Here is a 25,844-nt window from a genome sequence, read left to right as displayed (position 1 = left end):
AGTTGTTAAGTCACTTGTAATGACGTAATCTACAGTACATAGATATGAAATCACATCACTGTAACAGTCTTTTACATTGAAAATTACCGGGGGGGGGGGGGGGGGGGGGTACACTGAAACTGTATGTGATTTCCTGTCTAGACCTATGTTAACACTGGATATTGTCATGTCCCAGAAGCCTGACAATGTCTGCATCACGGCTGGTGTGAATCACCCAATACACTAAAATGGATTCTAAATTGAAACAGTGATGTTCTGCCACTGTTCCGCACCGCTGATGCTTCCAGTATGCAGTAGCGTTTAGAGATGGATTCAAGCAGTGTTGTGCCTGAACACGTTCAATGTATGATCGTTCGTGAATTTGTACAGTTTTTTTCATGAACTGAACTCATTCGTATTTTGCCTGATGAACGTAAAAGTGAGTACGTTCATCCTGGCGTGCGTGAACGGGTTTATGAACGCGTTCTTTCGCCGTTCTAGCTCCAGATCTCCACGGAGCTTTGCCGGAGCTAAAGCCTAGCTAAAACATCCTGTTAACCATTGAGTTTATAAAACGTAGAACCCGCAAATGCGGCCAAACATAGGCAGCAGCGGTTGGTGCGGCATCTACTCTTCTACGTCTATGCTGTTTGCAAGAGTCAAGGTTCATTGAGAAAAATTGAAACAGGACTTCACTGAAAGGTTATACATTTTTTAATGTTTTGCACTTTTAATACTACAATTTGAGTTTGCTACCTCAGCCTGCTTCCTAAGATTGTTTAATACTTTCCCATTTAAAAAATTTTCAAATAATGTTTTCCTCATGTTATGGAGAATATACTGTAGGGTTAAAACTGCAGCTGGGTATGAGTGTGGACTGAACGGGTGCCAACTATAGGAAAATTATTTCATAAGATAGATATAGGAGAAAAAAACTATGAACTAGTTTGTATTTGGAACACTGAACTTAGCTAAAAAAAATTATTATGAACTAAGAAACGAACTAGTTTGTTTTAAAATGTATGAACTGAACTTTGAACTAGTTTGTTTTTTAAACGAACGTTCCCAACACTGGATTCAGGCAGCTGTTTACTCACACTGATGGGAAACAATTTCATTTGACTAAAATTTTCTGCAGTCCATGTGTACATATACTGTACATGTATGTACCAGTATGTATGTATGTATATATAAGTCAGTTTCTAGTATTTCTAGACACTGCGTACTGTATGCATAAGAAAGCTATACCAAAAAAGTGCATGTACCTTTATCTGGTGCTGATAGGTTGGGGTCGCTCCGTGGTAGAGTGGTATCACCTATCTGATTCGGAGGAGCTCTCTGCAGAAAGAAATGACCCAAATTATTGTTAAATACACAAAGCAAGTCGACGTCTGAGATATATGCAAGTGCTGATGTGAAATATTCTGAGAATGTATAGAAAGTGGACAAAGCCTTCAACAATGGCCACAATTTTACTAACATTGTGCCATTAAAAGGCCAGCAGCATTGGATGAAAGCATTTCTTACAAGTATAATGCTTGCTACTTTCTTTCTTTTTTCATGAGTCAGTGTACATTTGCTGAATGCTGAACACATCCCCAATAAAAAACAAGTGTGTTAAGCATTGATAAAAGACAAAGCTTGTTTTCTGGATCCTAAATAATGAAGTAATAATGAAGAATGAATAGAATAATTGGAGATGAAATAAAAGCTAAATTGACAAATACAGGCTACCCAATATATCAGGAGTGTGAGTTATAACAGTTTGTTCAAAATTCAATGGAGTTGAAATTGAAAGATGTACCTTGCAATGTAGAATAGGCGTGAGTGATACGGCAAACGTATCATGAATATCACTTTAGCTAATTCCTGAACAATACAACTAAAAAGTTACATTTCTGAAGAAATTTTAATACGTTTCTGCAATTTCGCAAGGACTGTTGTTGCATATACAGCACTGGTTGAGGTCACCGTTATCATTAACTCATTAACTGCCATTGACGAGAAAAGTCGTCATTTAAAATCCAACCGTTCACTGCCATTGACGACTAAAGTCGTCATTTGCATTTTTTTACTGTGTGGGGGTCGGAGCGAGCCCCCGCACCGTGTGAACAAACATCCCAGCTCTAAAGCCGATCTTCATCTGCGTACGTCACATGTCACATGACCGGGAAGCAGAAAATCCATGTGTTAGGAGATCTTTTTTGGGCAGCTGCTGTAAAAAAGGTGCGACGTGAACCAGAAAAGCTTCTGCCGATCACAATGCAACAATGGATTATGAAAGAAGGGATAAAGTTCCTGATGTAAGAGGTGAGTCTACTCTTTGTTTAGGTAGTTTTGGCATCGACATCATCTTAGCGTGCAACGTTCTGTGAGTCTTTAAAAAAAACAGTAAAAATGGTGAAAACTGCTGGCAGCGAAGGGCTTTACCAATCAGGAAATGGCTGGCAGTGAATGAGTTAACAGCAACATAACATTTAAACAATGCCGCTTTAGTTACAATGACAGCAAAGTACACTGGTTTGAAATAAACACAAGAGACATACTATTTGATTATGATAACAGTCGCTGGTAAGGCTAATGTAGCGCCATACCTGCAAGTTAACAAACATGGTTCTGGCTTACAGTAGCATGACGACAGAAGAAAGATAGGCGTGGTCATCAAGTAAACACATCTTTGGGAGAGCGTATTTTAGCACAAATTAGTGTGGAAGTGATCAGGTGAAAGCCGTTTTCATAAGAAACACCATACTGGCAAATTACAGGAATACTGCCACCATGGCACTTTCATGTAAGACACAGGGGCGGCATGGTGATGCATGAATTTGCTGCACTTGTGCTACCAAGCTTGGTAGTAACAACCCAACAATGCCATACTTGGGTGAAGATTACACCTTGGGGCAATGTGGGGTGATGTCATGATCACATGTAGAACTACTACAAGCTAAAAGGAAGTCTGTGACAGTGCAGAAACCGCTCCCACACCCTCTTTATACCACCATTGCATAATCTTTTCTGAAATGCACATGAACGCAACACATTACCGCCACAGTCTGACCACTAATGAACAACCAAAGGCTCCCTAATGCCACCTCAGCTTTGCGGCCAATTAGTGTCATTGTTTTATGAAAGAGGTTTTAGACCAGGGGTATTCAATTCACACTGAGATGAAGAGCAGCACCTCCAAATGATGGGGGCTATAGTTCTCTATTGGAAAAGGGTGGATTGCCTACCTCCGGTTGGGGGAAAGGTCCTGCCTCAAGGGGAGTACTAAAAATATGTCAGGGTCTTGTTCATGAGTGGGGGAGGGGTGGGGCGGGATATCAACAGGCAGATCGGGACAATGTCTTCAGTGATGCGAGGCTCTTGAGATGAAGAGTTGCTAGCATTCCATGCCTCATATGTGGCCATGAGCTTTGTTTGGATAATGACCAAAAGTGGGCTCTACTCTGTCTGTCCTTGCAAGCCTGCTGGACAGCCCTTGCAACAATGGATAAAGGCGTTGCACGTCTCTTTACTGATGCAGACGGAGAAGAAGAAGAAACAATCTTTTATATAGGAGAATTATAAACTAGAGCTTAGAGGTAAGAGGCCACCTCCTGGGAAGGTTGTTTTGGGCATGACCTGTCAGAAGAACACCCTGGGGCAAATCCAGGACATGCTGGAGTGATTATATCCCTAGGTTGGCTCGGGGACACCTTGAAATCCGACCAAAGTGGGTGGGGGATATGGGTGAAGAAAGGACAGTATGGTGTTCTTTGCTAGGCCTGCTGCTCTCACAGTCTGGACTCAGAGAAGTAGAAGACAGGTCTAAATGAGATGAGACTACAATCTTTCTGCATTGAAAGACCACCAACACATTGGAATCCTCTGCAATTGAATAATCTTCTGCTGCCCACACAAAAAGGCTTCGTCTTATAATTAGAGCAAAAAGTGAAAATAATGTGAGTTATTGAGCCAGTTCCTAACCCTCATGTGAAACCTTTCCTTAAAAAATTCAGAAAGAGACACAAACCACAAAGTCAAAGTCTTCATTGTTATGACCTGTGTATTTCTACTCTGATTGCATTAAGTGATACAAGCAATCAGCGTTCCATTTAGCCAACAAATAAAGGTGTCTCATAGTCAGTGGGCTCTCTCCAATCACTGCCGTTTATAGAAATCTTCACAAACAGAGTCAGAAAACCAGGTGAACTCTGCTACAAGCAGCGGCTGCTAGAAATAAACGGCCTTGTAAAGCAAACACATTATCTCTCTCTAAAGCTTCACCACCGCCAACCGAGTGTGTGATTGTATTACGTACTGTCCTTCGGCCATAAAAGGCATTGCAATATCAAGATGTTCTTGTCACCTCTTGTTATTAAGGTAACACAAGCTTGCTGTACAAGAATGCTTTTTTCAAAGTGAAACGAGGCAGAGCTATGCTTTAATAAAAACAGAAGTTAACATCCACCTCTGTTGGAAAACTGCTCTTCTCAGCGACAAAAGCCCTCACACAATGTGCCCGGTTTAGTCTTGCACACATTGAGATGTATGGTGCAGAAGAAAGGTGACCTTGTTTTCTGCCCCAGTATGCACCTTGTTGGTGGCCTCAGTTTGTAGAAATTTGAGTTTCCCCCTCTAGGCAGAGCGAAACACAGAGATGGACAAATCTAGGATCGCTTATTTGAATTCATGCCACGGTCTCACAACAACAAACCTGGATAACAAGTAGAGCTTAACAAAGCTAACACAACATCTGTAGAGGACAAGAAAGTGCTCCTCTGATTCTTGCTGAAATCCAACATAAGCTTTACAGAAATTTTACTCCACGTTTTGTGTCTGCATGATCTTTTGATGTTGACTTTCATCTCTTTTGATTTGATTGTTGAAGTCACCTAAAACAACCGTGGGTCCATTTTGGATTAATTTTTGTAAAAAGCCCAACCACTTTTTTGGTTTAACTTTGCAAACCTGTAAGTATTGGCTGGAATTTCTTTAAACACTATTGTGTTTGTGTGTGTATTTATTTTCTTCAAATTCAGGTACATCATTCATTTATCTCCCCCCCCCCCCCCCCCAAAAAGATACAGCTTCAAAAGTCAACCATAGGCTGCCTTGAATAATATAAATGAATTGATATTAGCCACTGACCTCAACATCCTATGTCAACAAAAAAGGATTTATGTAATGCTTCTTAATTATTGGAACATAGTTTGTCAATTTCTAAAAACTAACATTGGTATTGGGCATTGATAAACCATTACTGGTTGAACAACCATTTCTTTTACCAAAAATAAATACAAAAAGTTTATATCTACTTTGTTCGTGATCAGTTTGCCCTCATTTCTGAAACTTGGCACTGGTATTGGCCAAACCATAACAATTCAAACTCAACTATTTATTTTACCAAAGTAGTTTTTTTTTCTTCAAAAATCGGCCATCAGCTGCCAGTTTTGATAGAAACCTTTATCAGTCAACCTCTATTTGTGACCCACTAACTACTACAGTGTGATAGACTATTAACTGGGCAGCTAAGATTATTATATATAAATTTATTATATTATATTTTAATAAACTGAAATTCAAAAAAATACACAAACAATAAAAACTCTAACTAAAATATTACAAGAAGTTTGTCACAAATTACCACTCTGTTCTAAAAGCCATCAACTTAGTTGAAGCTTGCTTGTAGAATTACTTTTTAAGTAACTGAAAAACTTCTCTCATTTACCAATTAAAAAACTTCCAAATGCTACTAACTGAAGCACTAGCCTAAGGTGAAGGCAACACTAAAATGGGAAGGGTTAAAAAAAGGTGTGTGTGTGTGTGTGTGTGTGTGTGTGTGTGTGTGTGTGTGTGTGTGTGTGTGTGTGTGTGTGTGTGCGTGTGTGCGTGTGTGTTGAGATACTCATGAGTGCAAACCTGCGCAGGGTCGAGGGGATTGGGAAAGATGGCGCTGACTGGTCGATCTCTCGGAGACAGACAGGTATTTTCTCTGGAATGCTTGTGTTTCTCTGCCATCTGAGGCGAACCTGGAATAAACAGCATGAGACATTAGAGCCGGAACACACACACACACACACACTCAAAGGCAAACAACATAAAAGCGACCAAACAGGGGTGAGGTGTTAGGCTATTACCCACAAATACCAGCAATCAGGAAAGGCCAATCTCTCCTTCTCCCTCCCAGCCATCCTTTCAGCCTCACTAGCTCCACAATGTGATAAATGGCCTGGTCCTTCCTTCTCTCTCTAACACACACACTCCCTCTGACCTCCCTCCTACACCTCCTCTTACACGGAACAGCCACAACACAGATGTGAGCTACAGCTAGACGGGGTTAGACATGTAACACAAGACAAGAGATAAGCACAAATGCCACACATTTGTTATTTTTACAGCAGCTGCTGTATGAATCTTGACCGAGCAGTGAATGCGATAGCACTTGGAAGGCCATCATATAAGTTAGCGATCGCTGGCTCTTGTTCAGGTAACGTCATTATGCCAATAATTCTCGACATGCTTTATGGGTGGACAGAGGGCACTTTTATAAGGGCGCCGCCCGCTGTCAGCAGCTTGCCAAAGGGGAGTGCATATGCTTCCATAAACGTCTTCATATATTCTTACATTTTATGATGGGGATTGGACAGAAACACATTTACACTTTTGAGCACATTGAGAAGGAAATGGTTTTAGATATTTTCGGTACAGAATGCATGGAGGTTTGGAGAAATATTAACAGAAACCTGTAATCAGCTGTAATAATCTCTTATTCTCTCTTGTGCATTTTCAAAAGCACTCCTCTCAACTCTTTTATTTTTCATCATTTCATGTTTTTGCTGCACTTTCTGCTTTGTTGCTGTCCCTCTCCACCCCCAGCTACATCCTCCAAGCTGTCTTCTAACCTCGCTAACCTCATCAGACAGAATGCCGCAGCGGTTTTAGAGAACATCGTGTCGCTAAAAGGTTATAAGTTCACTCTGTCCGTTAGGACTTCTCGTCTGCCACCTCGATGTGGATCGCTGGGGTTTGAAATATCATCTTACGAGCCTGAAGCGCATTATTTCGTAAAAGAAGTCGGCTCACCTCTGGCACTGGAGGGGGCTGAGCTGGTGACGTTGGGCGAGGCAGAATGGTTGGAGCTGAGGCTCGAGGTAGAAGGACTGGGCTGTAGGTGAGAGCGATAAAAATGACACAAACATAAAAAAAAGTTTCTGAACATAATAGAGATAAACACATAAAAACCTCAAAAGGTCCTGCATTTATTTCTGTAAGAAACTTTGGCAGTATCAGTTTCTGTGAGCGTGTTAGCAAATAAATAAAATCCAGAGTGGCTTTCAAGCAGATCACAGAATACCTCTCTCAAAACTGTCTGCTTGACCCTTACCATTCTGGGTCCAAAAATGGCCACTCCACTGAAACTGCTCTGTTAGCAGTGACAGAATCCTTAAAAGAAGCTAGAGCGACTGCCAAATCCTCAGTGCTTATACTGCTCGACTTATCGGCTGCATTTGACACTGTCAACCATGGCTTCCTTTTGTCCACACTCTAGCATGGGCATCACAGAGAAAGCACATGCCTGGTTTGAATCGTACCTCACAGGATGATCATTCAGTGTATCTTGGCTTGGACAATCCTCTACCGTGCACCATCTTGCCACAGGAGTCCCCCAGGGCTCTGTATTAGGACATCTTCTCTTTGCCATATACACCACCTCACTGGGTGAGATCATTCGATCACATGGCTTCTGCAGATGACACCCAGCTCTATCTATCATTTCCACTGGACGACCACACTGTTTCTGCACGAATATCAAACTGTCTCTCTGACATATCAAAATGGATGAAATCCCACCATCTCCAACTCAACCTCTCTAAAACTGAATTACTTGTCATCCCAGCAAAACCATCCATACAGAACAATATCTCAATCCAAAATGACTTCCCATCTCTGGCTCCTTCAAAGGCAGTTCGAAATCTGGGTGTTGTGATTGATGAACACCTGACCTTTAAAGATCATTTTACCTCTGTTGCTTGTTCATGCCGCTTTGCGCTGTATAACATACGAAAGATCAGACCATACCTAACACAACACGCCACCCAGCTCCTGGTGCAATCTACTGTCATCTCCCGCCTCGATTACTGCAATGCCCTTCTAACTGGTCTTCCAGGCTGTACTGTGAGACCTCTTCAAATGGTCCGGAACGCAGCGGCGCGTCTGGTCTTCAATCAGCCAAAAAGAGCACACGTCACCCCTCTGTTCATTGAGCTCCACTGGCTACTGCTAGCAGCACGCATCAAATTCAAATTGCTAACACTAGCATACAAAGTCCGAGATGGTATGCCTCCCATCTACCTGAATCCTCTTGCAAAGGCTTATGTCTCGGCCCGGCCGCTCCGCACATCACAAGATCGTCGGCTAGCAGTGCCTACACCACGCTCAGGACAATCCAGACTCTTCTCATGCATCGTTCCACAAATGTGGAATGACCTTCCAAGCACCACCAGAACTACGGCTTCCTTTTCAATTTTCAAGAAACTCCTGAAGACCCTGCTCTTCAGAGAGCATCTTCTAAACTAGCACCCTCCCTGCACCTGCGCCCCCCTCCCCCCCCCCTCCCCCCACCGTCCACTCCTTTGTTCCCTCCTCTCCATTATTTATGTCAAGTTGTTGTTATTGTTGTTGTTAGCCTCAAGGGCAACATGCCGATTATCACTTGTAAGTCACTTTGGACAAAAGCGTCTGCTAAATACATAAACATATACAATGTAACATGTATATGTAGAGTAACATCCCTAGGTACCATCTTAGGTACCTCACCATTTGATTTCAATTCAGGGTCCTTGGATTCCAATATTAAATGATTATCACGATTGCCGCTATTTTTGATGACTTTTTTTCTATGTTTATTTAGCTACAGGATAAACACGAATAATGAAAATGATCCAAAGGGGTTTGAATGAAGACAATTCGTTTCTCATCCGAGGAGCTTTGCCAATTCTGACTGGAATATGGGAGGGTCAAGCTTATAAACTGTAGCTGTCTGTTGCTGCTTAACAAGCAGAAACTACATCTGAATACCCCTGCTCCCTATGTCCGGATGAGTCGTTGGAGCTGTTAGCCTCTGTTGTGTGGGAATCATTGTATTGATTAGATGCACGAGGGTGTGATCTAGACTGAAACCATTAGGGTTTAGATTAGATTAAGAGCTGCTTTTTAGGTGCTGGAATGATGAAACCTGAGTTTAATGTAGGGTTATAGTTGACAGAGATATCTTCATTTACTCCTCTCTCAAACCATCTATCTTCTCTGTCCAAATTGTGTACTTTGTCATCTTCAAAACGTTGTCCCTTGCCTTGTGTCAGTTTTTCGGCATTTGTTTATAATCATCTATGAACATTTACACATTTGATTTTGAATGGACACGTGTCCCATGCATCAAATAAATGGTCAATCGGCATGCCCCTACCTTTCATGCAGTGATGAGGAACTACATGTATAAATTCATGTGCCATATGTGGTTGACAACTAACTGTAGTTGTAGTTGTAACGGCCTTCTCAAACACGGGAACAACTGCCTATATGGGTTTTGATGGAAAAGGGTTTACTTGTTGTCTTTGCTTATTCTATTTCCTATTTTATCTTTGATATCTCATAATATCAACGCATTTCCTGTCTGGAATATAGTTTGATTGACTGACTGTATAACTTTACAATCAGTGCCCATAATTAAACTTTTTTTTTAAATCACTAGGTTATTCATGGCAGTGAATACGTCTGACACCTTCCAAATGAAAACATAAATCTGTAATTGGACAGCTTTAGCTAATTATATACTGTATAATAATGCTCTTTTTGCCCCTCATTTTCCAATAAATTGTATATAATCTGTAGGATAAAACCCTCAATATTCAAAACTAATTCAAAAATTGGCTCTGTCAGATCCCTGACAACAGCCGGTTTCCCTTCTCATGCTGTTATTCCGGGCCTGCCAGGTGCAGCAGACAGCTTGCCAGGAGTTGTCGGCAGCTCTCTGAATTGGCCAAATCTAGTTTAGATTAGGCTCGGGCGGGCTCCCTGGACAGCCTGCACAAAGCACTGTGTCCTGAATTGATATAATCACGACGATTTGTTTGGCCGAACGAAGCCCCGAACAAAGGAGTCAGGATGATAGAGAGAACGAGGGTCAGAGGAGAGAAAAAACAAAGGCGGAACAGGAGCGAGTTGGGAGTTAAAAAAAATTACTGCAGGTCGAGCCTTGGGGGAGCAGGAGGGCAAATGCTGAGATGTGGACTCAATCTACTACTTTGAGAGCCTTTACTAGACTGTGTTTGTATTTCAGAGGGGGATTACCTGCATGTTGAAGACTTCATCTGAGCTCTCTGATTGGCCGGTGATGTTGCTGACTTCATTGGAGGCTTGGGATGAGAGCGAGGATGAAGAGTAACGATTCACTGCAGGGTAGCTGCCACAGCTAAAGGGGTCAGACAGAAAGATTGTTACAATGGGATTTAATAAATACAATAAAGGTTTTCTGTAACAAAGTAAGATTGATAAAAGGTAATTTCATAAGGTTTACTGGTATTGTTATGGAGGGCGTATAAAATATATTAGACGATTCAGAGTCAATATACAAATGTTAAACATGAATTTGTTGCTTTGTGAGCCAGCATTGGACAACATTTTTCCACCAACTTTATTTCCAGGCATTGATGTTGCTGAAAAACACTTTTCCCCTGCTATTATTTCCCTGATCGGACATCATGGCTTCTGTCACAGCTCTTCTCTTCTTTTATGGCAGCGCGGTCACTTTTTTCATGAAACTGATCAAGCAGAAATTACATTTAATTTTCCTAGCCTCTACTTGTGTTTTGGGCCACATTTACGTTACTCTAGATATCTTCCTCCAGACTCTGGGACCTTGGTTTTATAAGGAAATGCAAAACTTAACTTCATCTGAGAACATAACTTTGTCTTTAGCCCAGGTGAGGCATTTCTGAGGCTGTCTCTTGTTCAAGAGGGGCTTGACACAAGGAATGCGAGAGCTGAAGCCTGTCTTACATATGACTGCGTGGTGGTTCTTGAAGCACCGACTCTAGCTGCAGTCCACTCTTTGTGAATCTCCCCCACATTTTTGAATGGGTTTAGTTTCACAACCCTCTCCAGGAGATAATAGGTTACCCCTATTGCTTGAACACCTTTGTCTACCACATATTTTCCTTCCATTTGCCTCTCTATTAATGTGCTTGGAGACAGAGCTCTGTGAACAGGCAGACTCTTTAGCAGTGACCTTTTGTGTTTTGCCTTTTTTTTGTTGCATTGATCTTTTTGTTGCATTGATCTTCATTGATAATATTCTCAGACACTGAATTTGGGATTTTCATTAGTTGTCAGTTATCATCATCAAAATTAAAAGAAATAAACATTTGAAATGTATCTGTCTGAATGTAATGAATGAACCTAATAATAACACAAGTTTCACCTTTTTGATGGAATTCCTGAACTAAATCAACTTTTTCGTGATATTCTAATTTTATGACCAGCATCTGTAGTTCCAGAGGGCACCAGGTTGGTAACTTCTGCTTTAAGTGAATGCTCACAGAACTTTTTCCACAGTATTTTTTTAATTGACTTGTAAAATTCTAGTTCTTTGTTTGTCTGTTTCTAGGGAATATTTAGTCTCATATATTGTCGAAGTGGTGCGTCGTCATTATTTTGATTTGGTTCTAAAGTACAAAGCAGTCACGAGGGAACAGCAGGGGGGAGAAAGATGCATGGTAACCAGCTGAAATGTAATCAAACTGTGGAGTACTCAAAAATCATTGCTATGTACACTGCTAAAAAAAAGTAATAAAGGGAACACTTAAACAACACAATGCCACTCCAAGTCAGTCACACTTCTGTGAAATCAAAATGTCCACCTAGGAAGCAACACTGATTGACAATTTCACCTGTTGTAAAGAACGAAGCATTTAATAAGAATACTTCATTCACTCAGATCTAGGATGTCTTATTTTTGTGATCTCTTTATTTTTTTGAGCAGTGTAGTTTCATCCATAAAACGTTTTATATTTAGTTTTTTCGATTAACCCTTTGGACTTTTGACTTACCCAAAACAATGGAGTTTGAGTGACATCAAGGCCAGCCAGGGAATAAAAACAAAATTAAACAGAGACACAGGAAGTAGTCTTTGATGCAAAGTCTTGGTGCAACAATCGCAGCTTTTTGTTACCAAAATGCTCATAATTGCATAAAATAAATGATGTCCTGTGAGTTTGCTTTTCACAAACTGTAATGCACAAAAGAAATCAAAAACGCTGAAATGTCACTGGAAGATGGAAGTGATGTACGCTTCCCCAAGTTCTTGTGCCCCGTGGGATCAGACTGTGGAAGCAGAATGCCGCAGGTAGACGGAGTGGAAGGGTCACTGAACACATCAAAAAACACACACACACACACACACACACACACACACACACACACAGTCCGCCTGCCGGTCTGACAGGAACCACACAAGAGCATCCCGGTGGGTATCATCCATCCACCCCCACCCAAACTAATAAACGTCCACACAAAGCCTCAGCAGTAAGGAGGGAAGGAGAAAGGACAGAGTTTGGCAGTCAAAGTGAAAAAATAAAAAAAGATGCGGCAGAAATGTTTAGGTGCTTTTTATACCTTTATCCTGGTAAAACAAAGGAGTAATCGACAACTGATTAAAGATCCCGAAAGCAGGGAAATACCTGACACTTGAATACTGAATAAGAAACTAACAAAAGGAAATTAAAAAAAGATGAATCCTCACCTCCGCCTGGCGACCCCCCTGCCTCCATCTGGGCTAATGATGCTCTGCACCGAGTTTCTGCAGGTCCGCGGGCTCCCGTTGGTGAAGTGCACGGGGCTCGCTCGCACGTAAGCTGGAAACTCCTGGGGTTTTGAAATGAAGAAGACGAAAGATGATTAAATGCTTTTCCCAGCCAGCATGAGGTACGTAAATACTAAAAAACAACAACACAGTGTGCCGATGAGGGAAGGCTGCTTAATGAGGGGTGGTTTTCTCCTTTAGAGGACTGTAGGGGTCATTTATTCTGAGGTATAAACACAGCAGAAGCTCTCGTGTCAAACTCAGTTCATGCTTCTTTAAAGACTCTGGTTAATAATTTAGAGGAAAATGCCAGAACACGTGTCAGATGATTTCGTTTTTGAGAAATTCTGTTAAATTACATTTAAACCATGGCTGGCGAACGACGTAAAAGAGCTTGAGGCCTACCTGGATGCCCAAACTGGATTTCATGAGATGGAACTGGTCCACTAACTTCTTATGAAGAGGTCTCATGTCTTGGGGAACATACTTCTCATGGACAGCGAGGCCGTACTCCAGTATGTGAGCCTGCAACACAAACATTTAAACGATCTGTGACCAAAAGTTTGCTTATTATTTCCAAAATTTTGTCCTGCTTAAAAGTCAACTTCTCTCATAGGTTTAATACATTTGCAGTGGTCTCTAGTGGAAATGAATGTCTTGTAAATCGTTTTCTGAAGAAAAAAAGCTCTGGTGCGCCTGTTTGAGGATGCAGAAGGAGAAAGTAGCTTCAGCATCGCAACACTTCCACTGACTCTGTTTGCTCTGCAGCGTTAATGTTTTATCTCCACAAATAACACATGCTCGAAGGAGTTCTGCTGTGTGGTGCATAGGGATGGGTACCGAATTCGGTACTTTTTAAGGTACCGACCGAATTCCATAGTACCGACCGAGCACCGATTCACGTCGTTTCAAACGGTGCCTCGTTTCGGTACCCGTCCATCATAACGAGAACTTGCCTAGACAGCTGCGCATGCGCAAGAGCGTTATGTCGTCGGTCCCTGCGAGTGAGTTGTAAACAGAGCAGCATGGGTAGAAAGAACGCACGCTAACGCTTGGGTCTACTTCACTAAATGTGATGGGTAACTGGGTGATGAAACCAGCGACAGACAACGATCTAAGTGAGTCATCCTCATCTTAATCTGTTCCGGTAGGTAAATAAAATGTTTAAGATAACGTTACCTTGATATGTTAGCTTCCGTTTCGCTAATGGTGCGTTCGCTTTCTCCTCGGAACTCCGAATTTCCGCCTAGAAGAACATGAACGCGCTCTAAAGTTTGGCTTCACTTTACTAAATGCGTTGGGTGATTGGGTGAAGAAGAAACCAGTGACAACGATCTAAGTGTGAGGCATCATCGTTTTAATCTGCTCCAGCAGCTAAATAAACTGCTTAAGATAACGTTAGCTTGATATGTTAGCTTCCATTGCCACCGTTGTTATCAGCTAATGGTGCGTTCGCTTTCTCCTCAGAAATTCTAACTTCCCAGTAGGAAAAATCAAATGAAAAAATACGGCAAAAGGAATGAAGATACTCAGTAAATTTAGTTCACAGTAAAGATATTTGCTTCAGTTTAATTATCAGCTTATAAAACTACAAGGACGGTGTTAAAATACAAACAGTTGAATGTTATTTATCAAATATTGTTATATATAGAGAAAAATATATATTTAATTATAAAAGAGAATTAAAATAAACACTCAAAAGTATCGAAAATTGGTACCGTTAAGTACCGGTATCGATTCGTAGGTACCGGGAATTAGTACCGGATCGATTCAAATGTCAAAGGTACCCATCCCTAGTGGTGCAATTGCTAATGCTAATAGCTGGCTTCTACTGGTCAAGACGTCCTCTGCCCTTTCCTGGACACTAAATCAACAACAGCATTGACATTTGTGAGTCAAAATGGGTGAATCCATGACCATTAAGTGACAGTGTGATGTAGATCTGTCAGGCTTTTCTGAACTGAGCATTTTTCCATCTATGAATTTTCAGAAGCTAATGCAGAAAATAGGGTAGAAGATCATTTTCACATCCAGGTTATATGTTTAACTCAAGAAATCAAAAGATTTAACTTTTAGCATTGATTTAACCAGAAAAACATTAATGACAACCCTTTTAAAAGTTTTGTTGAGAGACATTTTGGAGTAGTTGCTGGATTATACAGTGCTGTGAAAAAGCATTACTCCTATTCAAATTTAACAATTTTTCCACTTTTTGCCATATTTAAATGATTTAGATCATAGATCAGAAAATAATTTCAGATGACTTGGACAAAAACAACATGTCAGACATGTAGAATTAAGAATTTGTCAGATGGCTAAAATATTTTAAAGAATGTCAACAACAAAGGAACCATGAACATCAAAACCATTGCGGGCATTAATTGGTTAAGGTCAGAGGTCATGACTCAACAATTTGAAAGAGACCAAAAGCACTGCTCCAAAGAACAGAGTGTTCCATCTTACATTAGCTAAAAAACATGGTGTTGGTAGTGAATGGCCTTGGACTGAAAAACCTCCAATGAGGCAAAATTTCGACCATTCTGCAAATAAGAGGACCAAAATTCATCACTTTACCACACATGCTTGATTCCTATTGTTGCCTGCAAAAGTGTGACAACCAGTTGAAACTTTAGGGAGAACCTGTCCACATAGAACCGCATTAGTTTGGATAATCGTCCCGCCATCATCATTTGAAAACTGCATTTTTATTGACTTGGGTTGTCTTTATCTGTTACGAAATTTTGTTTCCTGATCTGAAACACTCAACTGTGACCAAGAAAGGCAAAAATGTAAGGGGCAAATAATTTTCCAAAACATATATATATATATACATGAAAACATGTAGATATAGAAATGAAAACTGGTGGTCCTCAAACCAACCCCTGTGGGAACTCGTTAGTTAAACACCTCAGGTGAAGGTTTTTTCTCCTAACCTGCTCAAACATGAGTTCTCTCAGGCGTCCAATCTTGTCACCGTCCTCAGGATGATTCATGATGTAGTCCTTCACGAAAAAGGCCTGTGTGAGCGGAAAACGCAGAACAAACTGAGAACACAACAAAACAAAATTTAAAGCAATGTGACTGAAAACCCATTGGACTTGACTCAATTATTTAGTGTTTGGGACACCCCCTTCCCATTTCAATTCAATTCAAGTTTATTTACATAGCGCCAAATCACGACAAGAGTCGTCTCAAGGCACTTCACATAATAAACATTCCAATTTCATTTCTTGAGTCCTTCAAAATATTTCAGAGAGACTATTTTATCTAGATGCATAGTAATTTTGTAATTCTGTGCAGGTTCTTGATTAATAACTTAGTCCTTTGTGGAAGAAAAGCTATAGATTTTCTTTTTCTTTTAATTTTGATTGAAAAAGCTCATTTGGTATCAAATTCAAAAAGCTCTATTCATGCCACTTATGTTTATGAAAGAAATAATCATACTTATTTATTATATATATATATCAATCTGAACCTTCTATTCACTTTCAAACTATTTCTTCAAAAAGGGAATCTCACAGAAGAAACACATTGCCTGAGCCATTTCTGAGCAGTTTCCTATTGCATCCTTACATTAATTGCCAGCTCCCCGCTGTGCACAGTCGCATGAACACTTTTCATATGTCTGCAGACTAGACTAAATCCTTTTCAGTCTGCATTTGAGTACACCAAAGAGGGAAAGAGAGGATGAAATAATGAAAAGCACAGCTCACAATCTGCTCTCAAATCTACCCCAGCAGGAAACGTGGAGGAAAACAAAAAAGAGGCACTGAGAGGTAAAAGGGGGTGTTAAAAAAGCGTAGTACAGCTTCTCACAAGGACGCAGCTGTCTGTTTCCAAAGAAACACGCAGGGGGGAAGAAGCTCAAGGCTGCTTCAAAAACAAGTGCAACACACACACACTCACACACACACACACACACACACACACACATGCACACATGCACAAGTGAAAAATTTATAACAGCTTATTATTCCAAACACGTCATAAACCTTTACACTGTCACACATGGATATTCACTTGTAACTTTATAGTTATTTGAATCAAAATTTGAAGGAAATCTTGACATTTTTCTGGTCATATTTTCATATTTATGTAAAATAAAAAAAGCTTTTAGGTAAACGACAGGACAATTCAGATATAAAACAGTTTTAGGATGGCTGAAATCCATTGTGTAACTGGCTCTGCTGTGATTATAAATGACCCAAACTTTTATAGCACCTTGTAGAGTCAGAGGACTCCAAAGTGCTTCATTTACCCATTCACACACACATTCACACACTGGTGGTGGTGAGCTACAATGTAGCCACAGCTGCCCTGGAGCGCACTGATGGAAGAAGAAGAAGAAGAAGAAGAAGAAGAAGAAGAAGAAGAAGAAGAAGAAGAAGAAGAAGAAGAAGAAGAAGAAGAAGAAGAAGAAGAAGAAGAAGAAGAAGAAGAAGAAGAAGAAGAAGAAGAAGAAGAAGAAGAAGAAGAAGAAGAAGAAGAAGAAGAAGAAGAAGAAGAAGAAGAAGAAGAAGAAGAAGAAGAAGAAGAAGAAGAAGAAGAAGAAGAAGAAATCATTTCTATAGCGCCTCTCAAGATAAAAATCACGAGGCGCTTCACAAAAACAAAAAATGTAAAAATATAAAAAAGAATTTAGAAAATGATAAAAATTTATTTAAAATGAGCAAAAAATAGACAATTGTGGTTAAAAATGTTAAGAAAGAGAGAGAGAGTGAATAGGAAAGAGGGAAATCAGTGGATCCTGAGGAAGGTGGAATAGGTGGGGAGAGCAGAATAAAGAGAGAGTGGTGAAGAAGGTCATACAAAAGCCAGCTTGAACAAGTGAGTCTTCAGCTGTTTTTTAAAGGAGACCACTGAGTCCACTGATCTCAGGCTCAGGGGGAGAGAGTTCCAGAGTCTGGGGGCCACAGCAGCAGATGATCTGTCACCTTTGGTCTTTAGCCTGGTGCTGCACAACCAGTAGGCTTTGATCACTGGACCTCAGGGACCTGCTGGGGGTGTAGGGACTAAGAAGATCACCAATGTAAGATGGTGCTTGTTCATGTAAGGCCCTATAGACCAGAACCAGGATCTTGAAATGAACCCTGAAGTTGACTGGCAGCCAATGAAGCTGGAGGAGAAGCAGGGTGATGGGGGTGTGTTTGGAGGACTTGGTCAGAAGCCGAGCACAGGCATTCTGAACCACCTGTAGCTGGTTCAGGGAGGTTCTGCTCAGACACGTGAAAAGAGAGTTACAGTAGTCTAAGCGTGAGGAGATGAAGGTGTGGAGAACTGTCTCAAGTTCAGAGCGGGTCAGAATGGGACTCAGCTTTGCAATGTTCCTGAGATGGAAGAAGGAAGAGCGAACAACAGAACTGACATGAGAATCCAGGGTGAGAGCTGGGTCAAAGGTCACACCAAGATTCCTGATGGAGGATTTGGAGTGTATGGAGGTGAGGCCACCTTACACAGGCACTGCCGGTCCCTCTTACTAACGCCAACAGTCAAGGAGGGTGAAGTATCCTGCCCAAAGGCACAACAGCATAACTGTCTGGGAGCCGGCATCGACCCTGCAACCCTCTGATTACGGGACAACCTGCTCTACCTCCAGAGCTACTGCTACCCCAGTCGGCCTGCTTGAGTATGAAAAGACTTATAATGAAGATTACTGAACGCCATTTACTGAGGTGTGAAATACCATCTAGAGTTCACGTTTTAAATGAATTACCTATTTACATCAGCAGGTGGCAGCACTGAGCTGTTTAATGAACTTAAAATATAAATTGTTTTTATTGTGCCAGAATTAATAAAGAAAACTAAAAAGGCTGGATCAATTTAGGCCACGCACAAAACCATACATGTTTTATGTATATGTATTTAATATGATTGTGGAACATATAGTAAAGATTGTGATTTTTAAACCTAACTACATTTTGGGCTATTTAGAGCAACCTAACCACAGTATTTTCTAATATAAAACAGCTCCAACTAACAAAATTAAATGTACATTATAATATGTGACAGTGTGGCGTTCTGCTGCATACCGGTGGGACCCATAACCAATCAAGATGCAGCAGCAGCAGCGTTGTGACTTTTTAGCTTTTGACAGGCAGAAATTTGGATTTTGAGCACAATTTTTGTCTTGTCTCCTCAGCGAAAACTCCAAATGCCGTTGGCGTTTTGCTATCCCTCTGTCCATCCATCCATTTTCGTCAACTTATCCGGGGTCGGGTCATGGGATCAGCGGCCTAAGCTGAGAGGCCCAGACGTTCCTCTCCCTAGCCACTTGGGCCAGTTCCTCCGAGGGAATCCCAAGGTGTTCCCTGGCCAGGTGAGACATAGTCCCTCAAGTGTGTTTTGGGTCTTGGTTTAGGTCTCCTCCCAGATGGACATGCTTGGAGAACCTCACCAGGAGGCATCCTAACTGGCTCCTCTCAATGTGGAGCAGCAGTGGATCTACTCTGAGCTCTTCCCGGATGACCGAGCTTCTCACCCTATCTCTAAGAGAGAGCCTGCGGAGAAAACTCATTTTGACTTCCTGTACTTACAGTCTCATTCTTTTGGTCAATATCCAAAGCTCGTGACCATAGTTGAGGGTAGGAACGTGCATTGACTGGTAAATCGAGAGTAGCTGAAATGCAACGTTTGATGACTAGGTTCATTTGCCTGGCCGAGTCTCCACAACTGTCAACTGGCATTACAGGGGTTATCAGATCATTATAGGTTGATACCATACAAGAATACGTTGAAGGTCCATCCATTAGAATTTCACTCGACACTGATGGTGGAAAGTATATGAAGCTACATCATAACATAAGCAACAGAAGCACAACCATGCATGTGAGCTTCCCCCAGATGCACGCTCCCAGCTGTTGCTATGCGACACGGAGTCCACTCACTTTACAGAGGGTAAAAAACTATTTCCTTGAGTAGATTTTAAGTCTTTTTTCCTTTTCTTTCTGTGGCTCTCCATGGAAATGTACTGTACTGGTATCCTCCAGATGCTCAGGTGGAGGCAGAAAAACTGGAGTGGATGCAGATGTTTGTTTTTCACTTTTTTCAAGGTACAATAAAGCAGCTGTATAAACACTCCCACCTCATTTAGCTAGCTATTATTAGCCATCCATCTCTTTGCATTTCTCAACCCCATTCCTCTTTTTGCCATTTTTTGACGTGACCCTGCTTTGCCCTCTCATTCATCCTTTCATCCACCCATCCATCCCACTGAGTGAAAGCTCCATTCCGTCCACCAACATCACCCATCTATCTCGTTTTCCCTGCTCTCGCCCCCACCTTCTCCTGCTCTCCACTCATCTATAAATTCGATCAAACCATCGCCCAGCGTTCATGCGTCCATCCATCCAACTGTTCATCTATTCCTCCCTTCACAAAGCTCTCCTTTTTTCATACATCCCTCCGCTTCATACATCCCACCTTCATACATCATTAGACAATCTATATGTCACTGCTCCCCACTCGAGCCTCGCTGTCTAAGCCCTTCCAACGCCATTCTCCATCGAGCCGTTTCATACCTCTTGGTACCGGGCCAGCCCCCCGTTGACGGCGGCGTCGATGACCCCGTTCAGGCACATGGTGAGGGGGTTGATGTTCTGCATCTGCCGGCTCTGACACTGGGTGATCAATGTGCGTAATTGCAGGTTCTTGTTTTCGATTACCTCGATGGCGTTCTCCAGCGGGCTCACCTCCACCTGTGAACACAGAGGTTGTAGAAATGTTTTTTCAGACTTTATGGTTTTACTGAAGGCAGTGCTGTAGGGAATTCCCTCACTCTCTCTTTTACCCCTAACCCAAAAGATCAGGTATTTCTGCTTCATCTTAGAGGTGCTACATAAAAAACCTTTATTCCTTAAATGTTAGATGTGAAATGTAGTGGAAGTCCACTTGTGTCATAGGGCTTATCTGGGCCATGAGCTCACTCCATCTGGTCCACCAAGTGTTGATGGATTTTTTTGTTTCAACCAAAACTGACAAAGCTCAACTTCAGGTGGTGGCAGCTGTGGGAGTCACCCAAACATCACAATATCATCCCATTGACTTTATGGTGTGCCTTAGTATATTTACTCTGAAAAAAAAATCCATGACTTGATTTATTCCAAAGCCTTTATTTCAACCCAATACGGGCAACTAAGCTAGAAGAAGTAGAAGCAAAGCCATGTTGGTCTGAGAGGAGAAGTCGCTTCCAAGTCTCCAAGGCTTGGAATTGTTCAATCCAACAATGAAAATGGGATGGCACTTAGTGCCTATGAGCAAGTTCACTTTTGATTAGGTTTATCAACATTTTAACTCCATGGTAGTGCCACCTTATGGAAGAGGCTGGTGGTCCCAATAAAACAAAGGAAAACTCGGCCAACAATCAAAAACTAAAAGTTATATAGAGATCTATAAAATGTCTAGACCACGATGGACATGGAAGCTCCTAACCATGCATGGAGGGTTCCATCCCAAATCTAGCACCCTGAGACTGTACACTAGCTGTAAGGAAGGAGGCCGAGGACTAGTGAGTGTGAGAGCCACCGTCCAGGATGAAATATTAAGATCCATAAGTACATCAAAGATAAGACTTCAACAGATGACGTGCTCAGTGAATGTCTCAGGCAATGGTGAATAGAGGAGACGCTGGAAATACCATCGTGGAAGGACAAGCCCCTACATGGGATGTACCACAGACAGATAACCAAAGTGGCTGACAGCACAGAGGTACTCATCATGGCTGCACAGGAACAGGCCCTGAACACCAGAGCAACAGAAGCCAAGATTTACCACACCAGACAAGACCCAAGGTGTAGACTATGCCAAGAGGCCCCTGAGACAATCCTCCAAGTAACTGCAGGGTGTAAGATGCTGGCAGGGAAAGCTTACATGGAACACCACAACCAGGTGGCTGGCATTGTGTACAGAAACATCTGTGCAGAGTATGGACTTGAAGTCCCAAGGTCACAGTCGGTAACACCCCCTAAAGTGGTTGAGTACAAGAAAGCCAAGATCCTGTGGGACTTCCAGATCCAGACTGAAAAAATGGTGATAGCGAACCAACCGGACATTGTGGTGGTGGAAAAACAACTACTGTTGTGGTTGATGTGGCAATACCAAGTGATGCAACATCATGACAAGGGAACAAGCAAAACTAGAGAAATACCAGGGCCTCAAAGAGGAACTTGAGAAAACCTGGAGAGTAAAGACATCGGTGGTGCCCGTGGTCATTGGGGCACTCAGGGCAGGAACCCCCAAACTGAAGGAGTGGCTAAAGCAGATCCCAGGAAAAACATCTAGTTCTAGGAACAGCTAAGATACAGCGCAGAACCCTCAAGCTCCCAGGCCTCTGGTGGAGGACCTGAGATTGGAAGGATGAGAACCATCCATGGTGGGTGAGATGGGAATTTATAGTTCTTTACAGAACATGCATAAAACCAGCCATGATTTTTAATTTAAACATGGTTTTCACTGCTTTAGTTTACTGGTGGAGAGACTTTGATGGGAATTTCATTTTTCATATCTGTTTGTTATATTTGAGTTTTATTCAGCTAAAATGCAGCATTTAATCACCTGTTGGTCGCCTCTGCACATATGTCTGAATGCCTATTCTTGTGCATCCCTTCTTTTCTTTTTTTTTTTGACAAACCTTAATCCTTTTGCCAATTTCACATTTCATATGCTAGTGCACCGCACAGCCATCATAGGGTAATACTGGCTTTACATTTCACAATTTCACACCACGCTCAGCAGCTGTGAACTAAAGAAAATGTGCTTACGGCTTAGGAGACAGACCTGCATTGTTTTGTCTTTGCATACAGTGGGGGATAAAACTTACATTTAAAGTCAACCCACTCTTTAGAGTTTTCAATGAGACCATCCAAAACAAACCGCCTTTTAGAGAATTTACATGTAAGACAGAGATTTCAGCCTAAAAACACCAAAGAATTAAATTTCACACCCTGAAACGTGGACATGTTAAAACGTAATCTGTCTGCAATCCAATGGAAAATTCTGCCTGAAATCAAAGTCCAAGCATGTTTTTTTTTTGTTGCCCAATAAAATGACTTGGATCAATATTTATGTACTAGCTAGCTGTATTTTGAATTGCAACCCACAATATAAAGTTGCATTGCCATGTGCCTTATGTGGGATGATGTTGTATTTATGCCGTCACGGTTATTTCCTCAAAACGAAGAAGAAAAAAAATAAACTAAACTCACCAGTTCTCGCTTCTCAACTTCAAACCAGCGGGAGATGCCCGGGAGACTCTGGACCAGAGTCAGGGTTGTCCTCTCCACCCACAAGCTCTGCAGGGACCCACAATACTCCCATCAGAATCAGCCGAACACTCCAAAATAAGCTAAAATCCATAACTGCTGCATTCCATTTCTGACAGATTGCAAATAATATAATTACCAACATTTTGTTAAGAGTGGCAAAAACCAGATCGGCACACATATTCTGCCAAACGCCCACTTTCAGGTGTAGGTCAGGTGTCATGTCTTATATTTTCTATCATCATTCATGTTCTACAGCTTCCAGCCAGAATGCGTGCCAACTTCTCACAAGGTCACTCTGACAGGACATAAACCATGGAAACTCTAGTATTAACCGGAGGCTATTAGCATAACAGATTCACTCAATAGCAGAGCATCTTTAATAGAATTTATGATGTGTTGTAAACACGCTGACAAACATTTAGGGTGGCAGACTGCTGTGCTCATTTTTGCCTTTAATCCTGGAAAGTCACTTTAATGTTGTTCCTTCAAACATTTTTTAGCTAAGTTAGACAAAATCTGAAACATTTTTCTATGAGAGGGATGTTTTCTGATTATATCTCAACAATAAGATCAAGGGAAGCTGGATTTAGTCTAATCCACATTTAGAACCAGGATTCTTGCTTCAGGACCCTCCAAAAGAGCAGCTGATGCACAATATTGATCCGGTGTCCTCATGCTGAAGGAGGGTCTTCTGACTCGCTACACAACCCTGTTGCCCTTTATTGATTTTATGCTTTTTAAAGGCCAACAAACCCACCTGAACACAACTTGGGGAGGAAAAAAGATGTCTAAACAGCAGGAAGTTGAAAGCAAAACCTAAAATAAACATTGACCTTTTCTGGAAAAATACAGATAAGATGTTTTTAGGTGTGGCGTTTTTGAAATGGATGTGATGAACAGACATAGCCAATAAAAGTTTAAAACTGTGAATTAATGTGTGTTAAATGACCTTGATGGAAGTTTGATGAGAAAACTGCATGAGAGTGATAAAAATGAATATTTATGAGAGTGATTTTGGGCTCCGTGTGCAGCCTGCGCACGTGTCTCAAAGTGTGTGCAGCTGTGGGACGCCAGCATCAAGCTGTAAAGACTTCATTTGCTTTAACACGGCTCTGACTAGCGCCTGAATTTTGTGCATAATTACAGCATTCCTGATGAATAAAACATGCAGTATATACAGACTAATACCTGAGCGTCGGGGCAAGTTAACACTACCTACACAGCTCATCACAAATGAACAAAATACATAGTGTCAAAGTTAAAAAATGCTAATAGGGTAAATACATGTTTTTAAATAACCAACAGCGACAAATTACAAAAGGTGTACTCACACAAAAGGCTGCATGTGCTTGTAGCAGAAATCCACATTTTATATCCTCAGATTAACTTTGTTTGGATTTACACGGAGAAGAACAATGACATTTTCACACAAAGGTTTCTTTCACACTTAGCAAGAAAAAAGGGGGGATTTGAAACAGGCTTATAATCATATAAATTCCACATTTTCGAACATCTGGCTAACTCCTATATTTTCTCCCAGGAACGTAAATTTTGCCAACTGACTTGTTTGTTTCCCTCGAGCAATCAAAAAGACGGACATTATCAGGACTTGGTCTGATCCATGTCAAACTGCCAAGACCGTACTCTCCTCCAAGGTTTGAATGCTCATAAAACCTTCTCAGGGCATGTTCTGGAAGACTTCAGAATTTAGTCTTTATCAAGACCCTGATCCACAGTCAAAAGGTGTTTAGATTTGTTCACCATTAGAAATCAAGGTGCTCTAAGTTTAAAATCTTATCAGTTACAAACCTAACTGCATGCTTTGTGTTTTTCTTTTATGTTAAACCTCTGTCAATTTGTGTTTCTCCAGTTAAAAGTTCATGCTAATGGTAAAACTGTTTAGTTTTAAGACATGAATTTTATTCTTTCCCATTTAAAGTAATACTTTGATGCTAAAGTAATACTTTTTGAGGCTTTATATGAATAACTGTGTTAAATTGTGATCATGGACTTTCCATCTTTAAGAAGTTAGTTTATTTGAAAGAGCCACAGTGCCATCAAGTGGTTAAGGAGTGAAATACATGTGGGTGTGACAAAAAGAAAGTTTATTAAACTAGAAGTTGAGACCTCGTGGGGCAGAACAAAGAAGAAAGATGCCTTAAGCAAACCTCTGCTGGGCTTTTCATTTGGGCCCAGCACCAGATAACCCGACACTCATAAATTTGTTAAGCCATTATTAGCTCTCAAAAGTTACAGTAAAAATCAGAAGCAATCCCGTTTGTTTGTTTTGACTTTCTACGTGAAACCGGAAGTCTGCGTGGCGCTCGAGTTTTCATATTAAGAGTAAGAGCAATTTGGAACAGTTTGATGATTCAGCTCCATTTGGGATAATTTGGGCATGCGATCTGAATTCCACGTTTCGAGGCCACTGAAATGAAGGAAACTTGAATCAAGCCACTACGGGAGAACACCTTCTTCCATACACCACAGACACCGTTGACCTAAGCTGAGGTGCCAAAAAGTCCTACGGCCCCTGAAGGCCGCATTCAAGCTTCTGGACCGGCTGAACCAGCCCACAGGACACCTCTTTGGCGACGGAAAAAGGTCTGTGAAGCATCTCATCTGGCTGACTGTTGTGCTAAGCCTGATTAGTGAATTCAGATTAGTCCAATTCTTTATGGCGTGTTTTTATTTCGATCCCAGATTCACGTTAGCCTTCAAGATCCCCTTCCTTCTGCCATAACGAGCCACCCGAACACACA

General features: G+C 41.3%; 1 protein-coding gene across 4 annotated transcripts in view; it reads right to left on the bottom strand.

The window, feature by feature from the left end:
- The window catches only part of dock4b (dedicator of cytokinesis 4b), a 166,140-nt gene that overhangs the window by 7,414 nt on the left and 132,882 nt on the right, over positions 1-25,844 (bottom strand). For 3 of the 4 annotated variants that reach the window (XM_015957327.3, XM_015957351.3, XM_015957343.3), the window contains 9 exons: positions 23,023-23,109; positions 20,341-20,517; positions 15,757-15,840; positions 13,229-13,348; positions 12,764-12,885; positions 10,315-10,435; positions 7,048-7,129; positions 5,884-5,993; positions 1,245-1,317 (listed from right to left, as the gene is read on the bottom strand). In XM_015957327.3, the coding sequence (XP_015812813.1) occupies positions 1,245-1,317; positions 5,884-5,993; positions 7,048-7,129; positions 10,315-10,435; positions 12,764-12,885; positions 13,229-13,348; positions 15,757-15,840; positions 20,341-20,517; positions 23,023-23,109 (976 nt within the window). The remainder of the gene's footprint in view (positions 1-1,244; positions 1,318-5,883; positions 5,994-7,047; positions 7,130-10,314; positions 10,436-12,763; positions 12,886-13,228; positions 13,349-15,756; positions 15,841-20,340; positions 20,518-23,022; positions 23,110-25,844) is intronic. The other variant, XM_015957334.3, reaches the window with a different exon arrangement.

The sequence above is a fragment of the Nothobranchius furzeri genome, chromosome 1 (genome assembly GCF_043380555.1).
Source record: "Nothobranchius furzeri strain GRZ-AD chromosome 1, NfurGRZ-RIMD1, whole genome shotgun sequence".
In the NCBI taxonomy this organism is placed as follows: Eukaryota; Metazoa; Chordata; class Actinopteri; order Cyprinodontiformes; family Nothobranchiidae; genus Nothobranchius; species Nothobranchius furzeri.
Note: the sequence above shows the minus strand (reverse complement) of the source record. Positions and strands in the feature narration are given on the sequence as shown.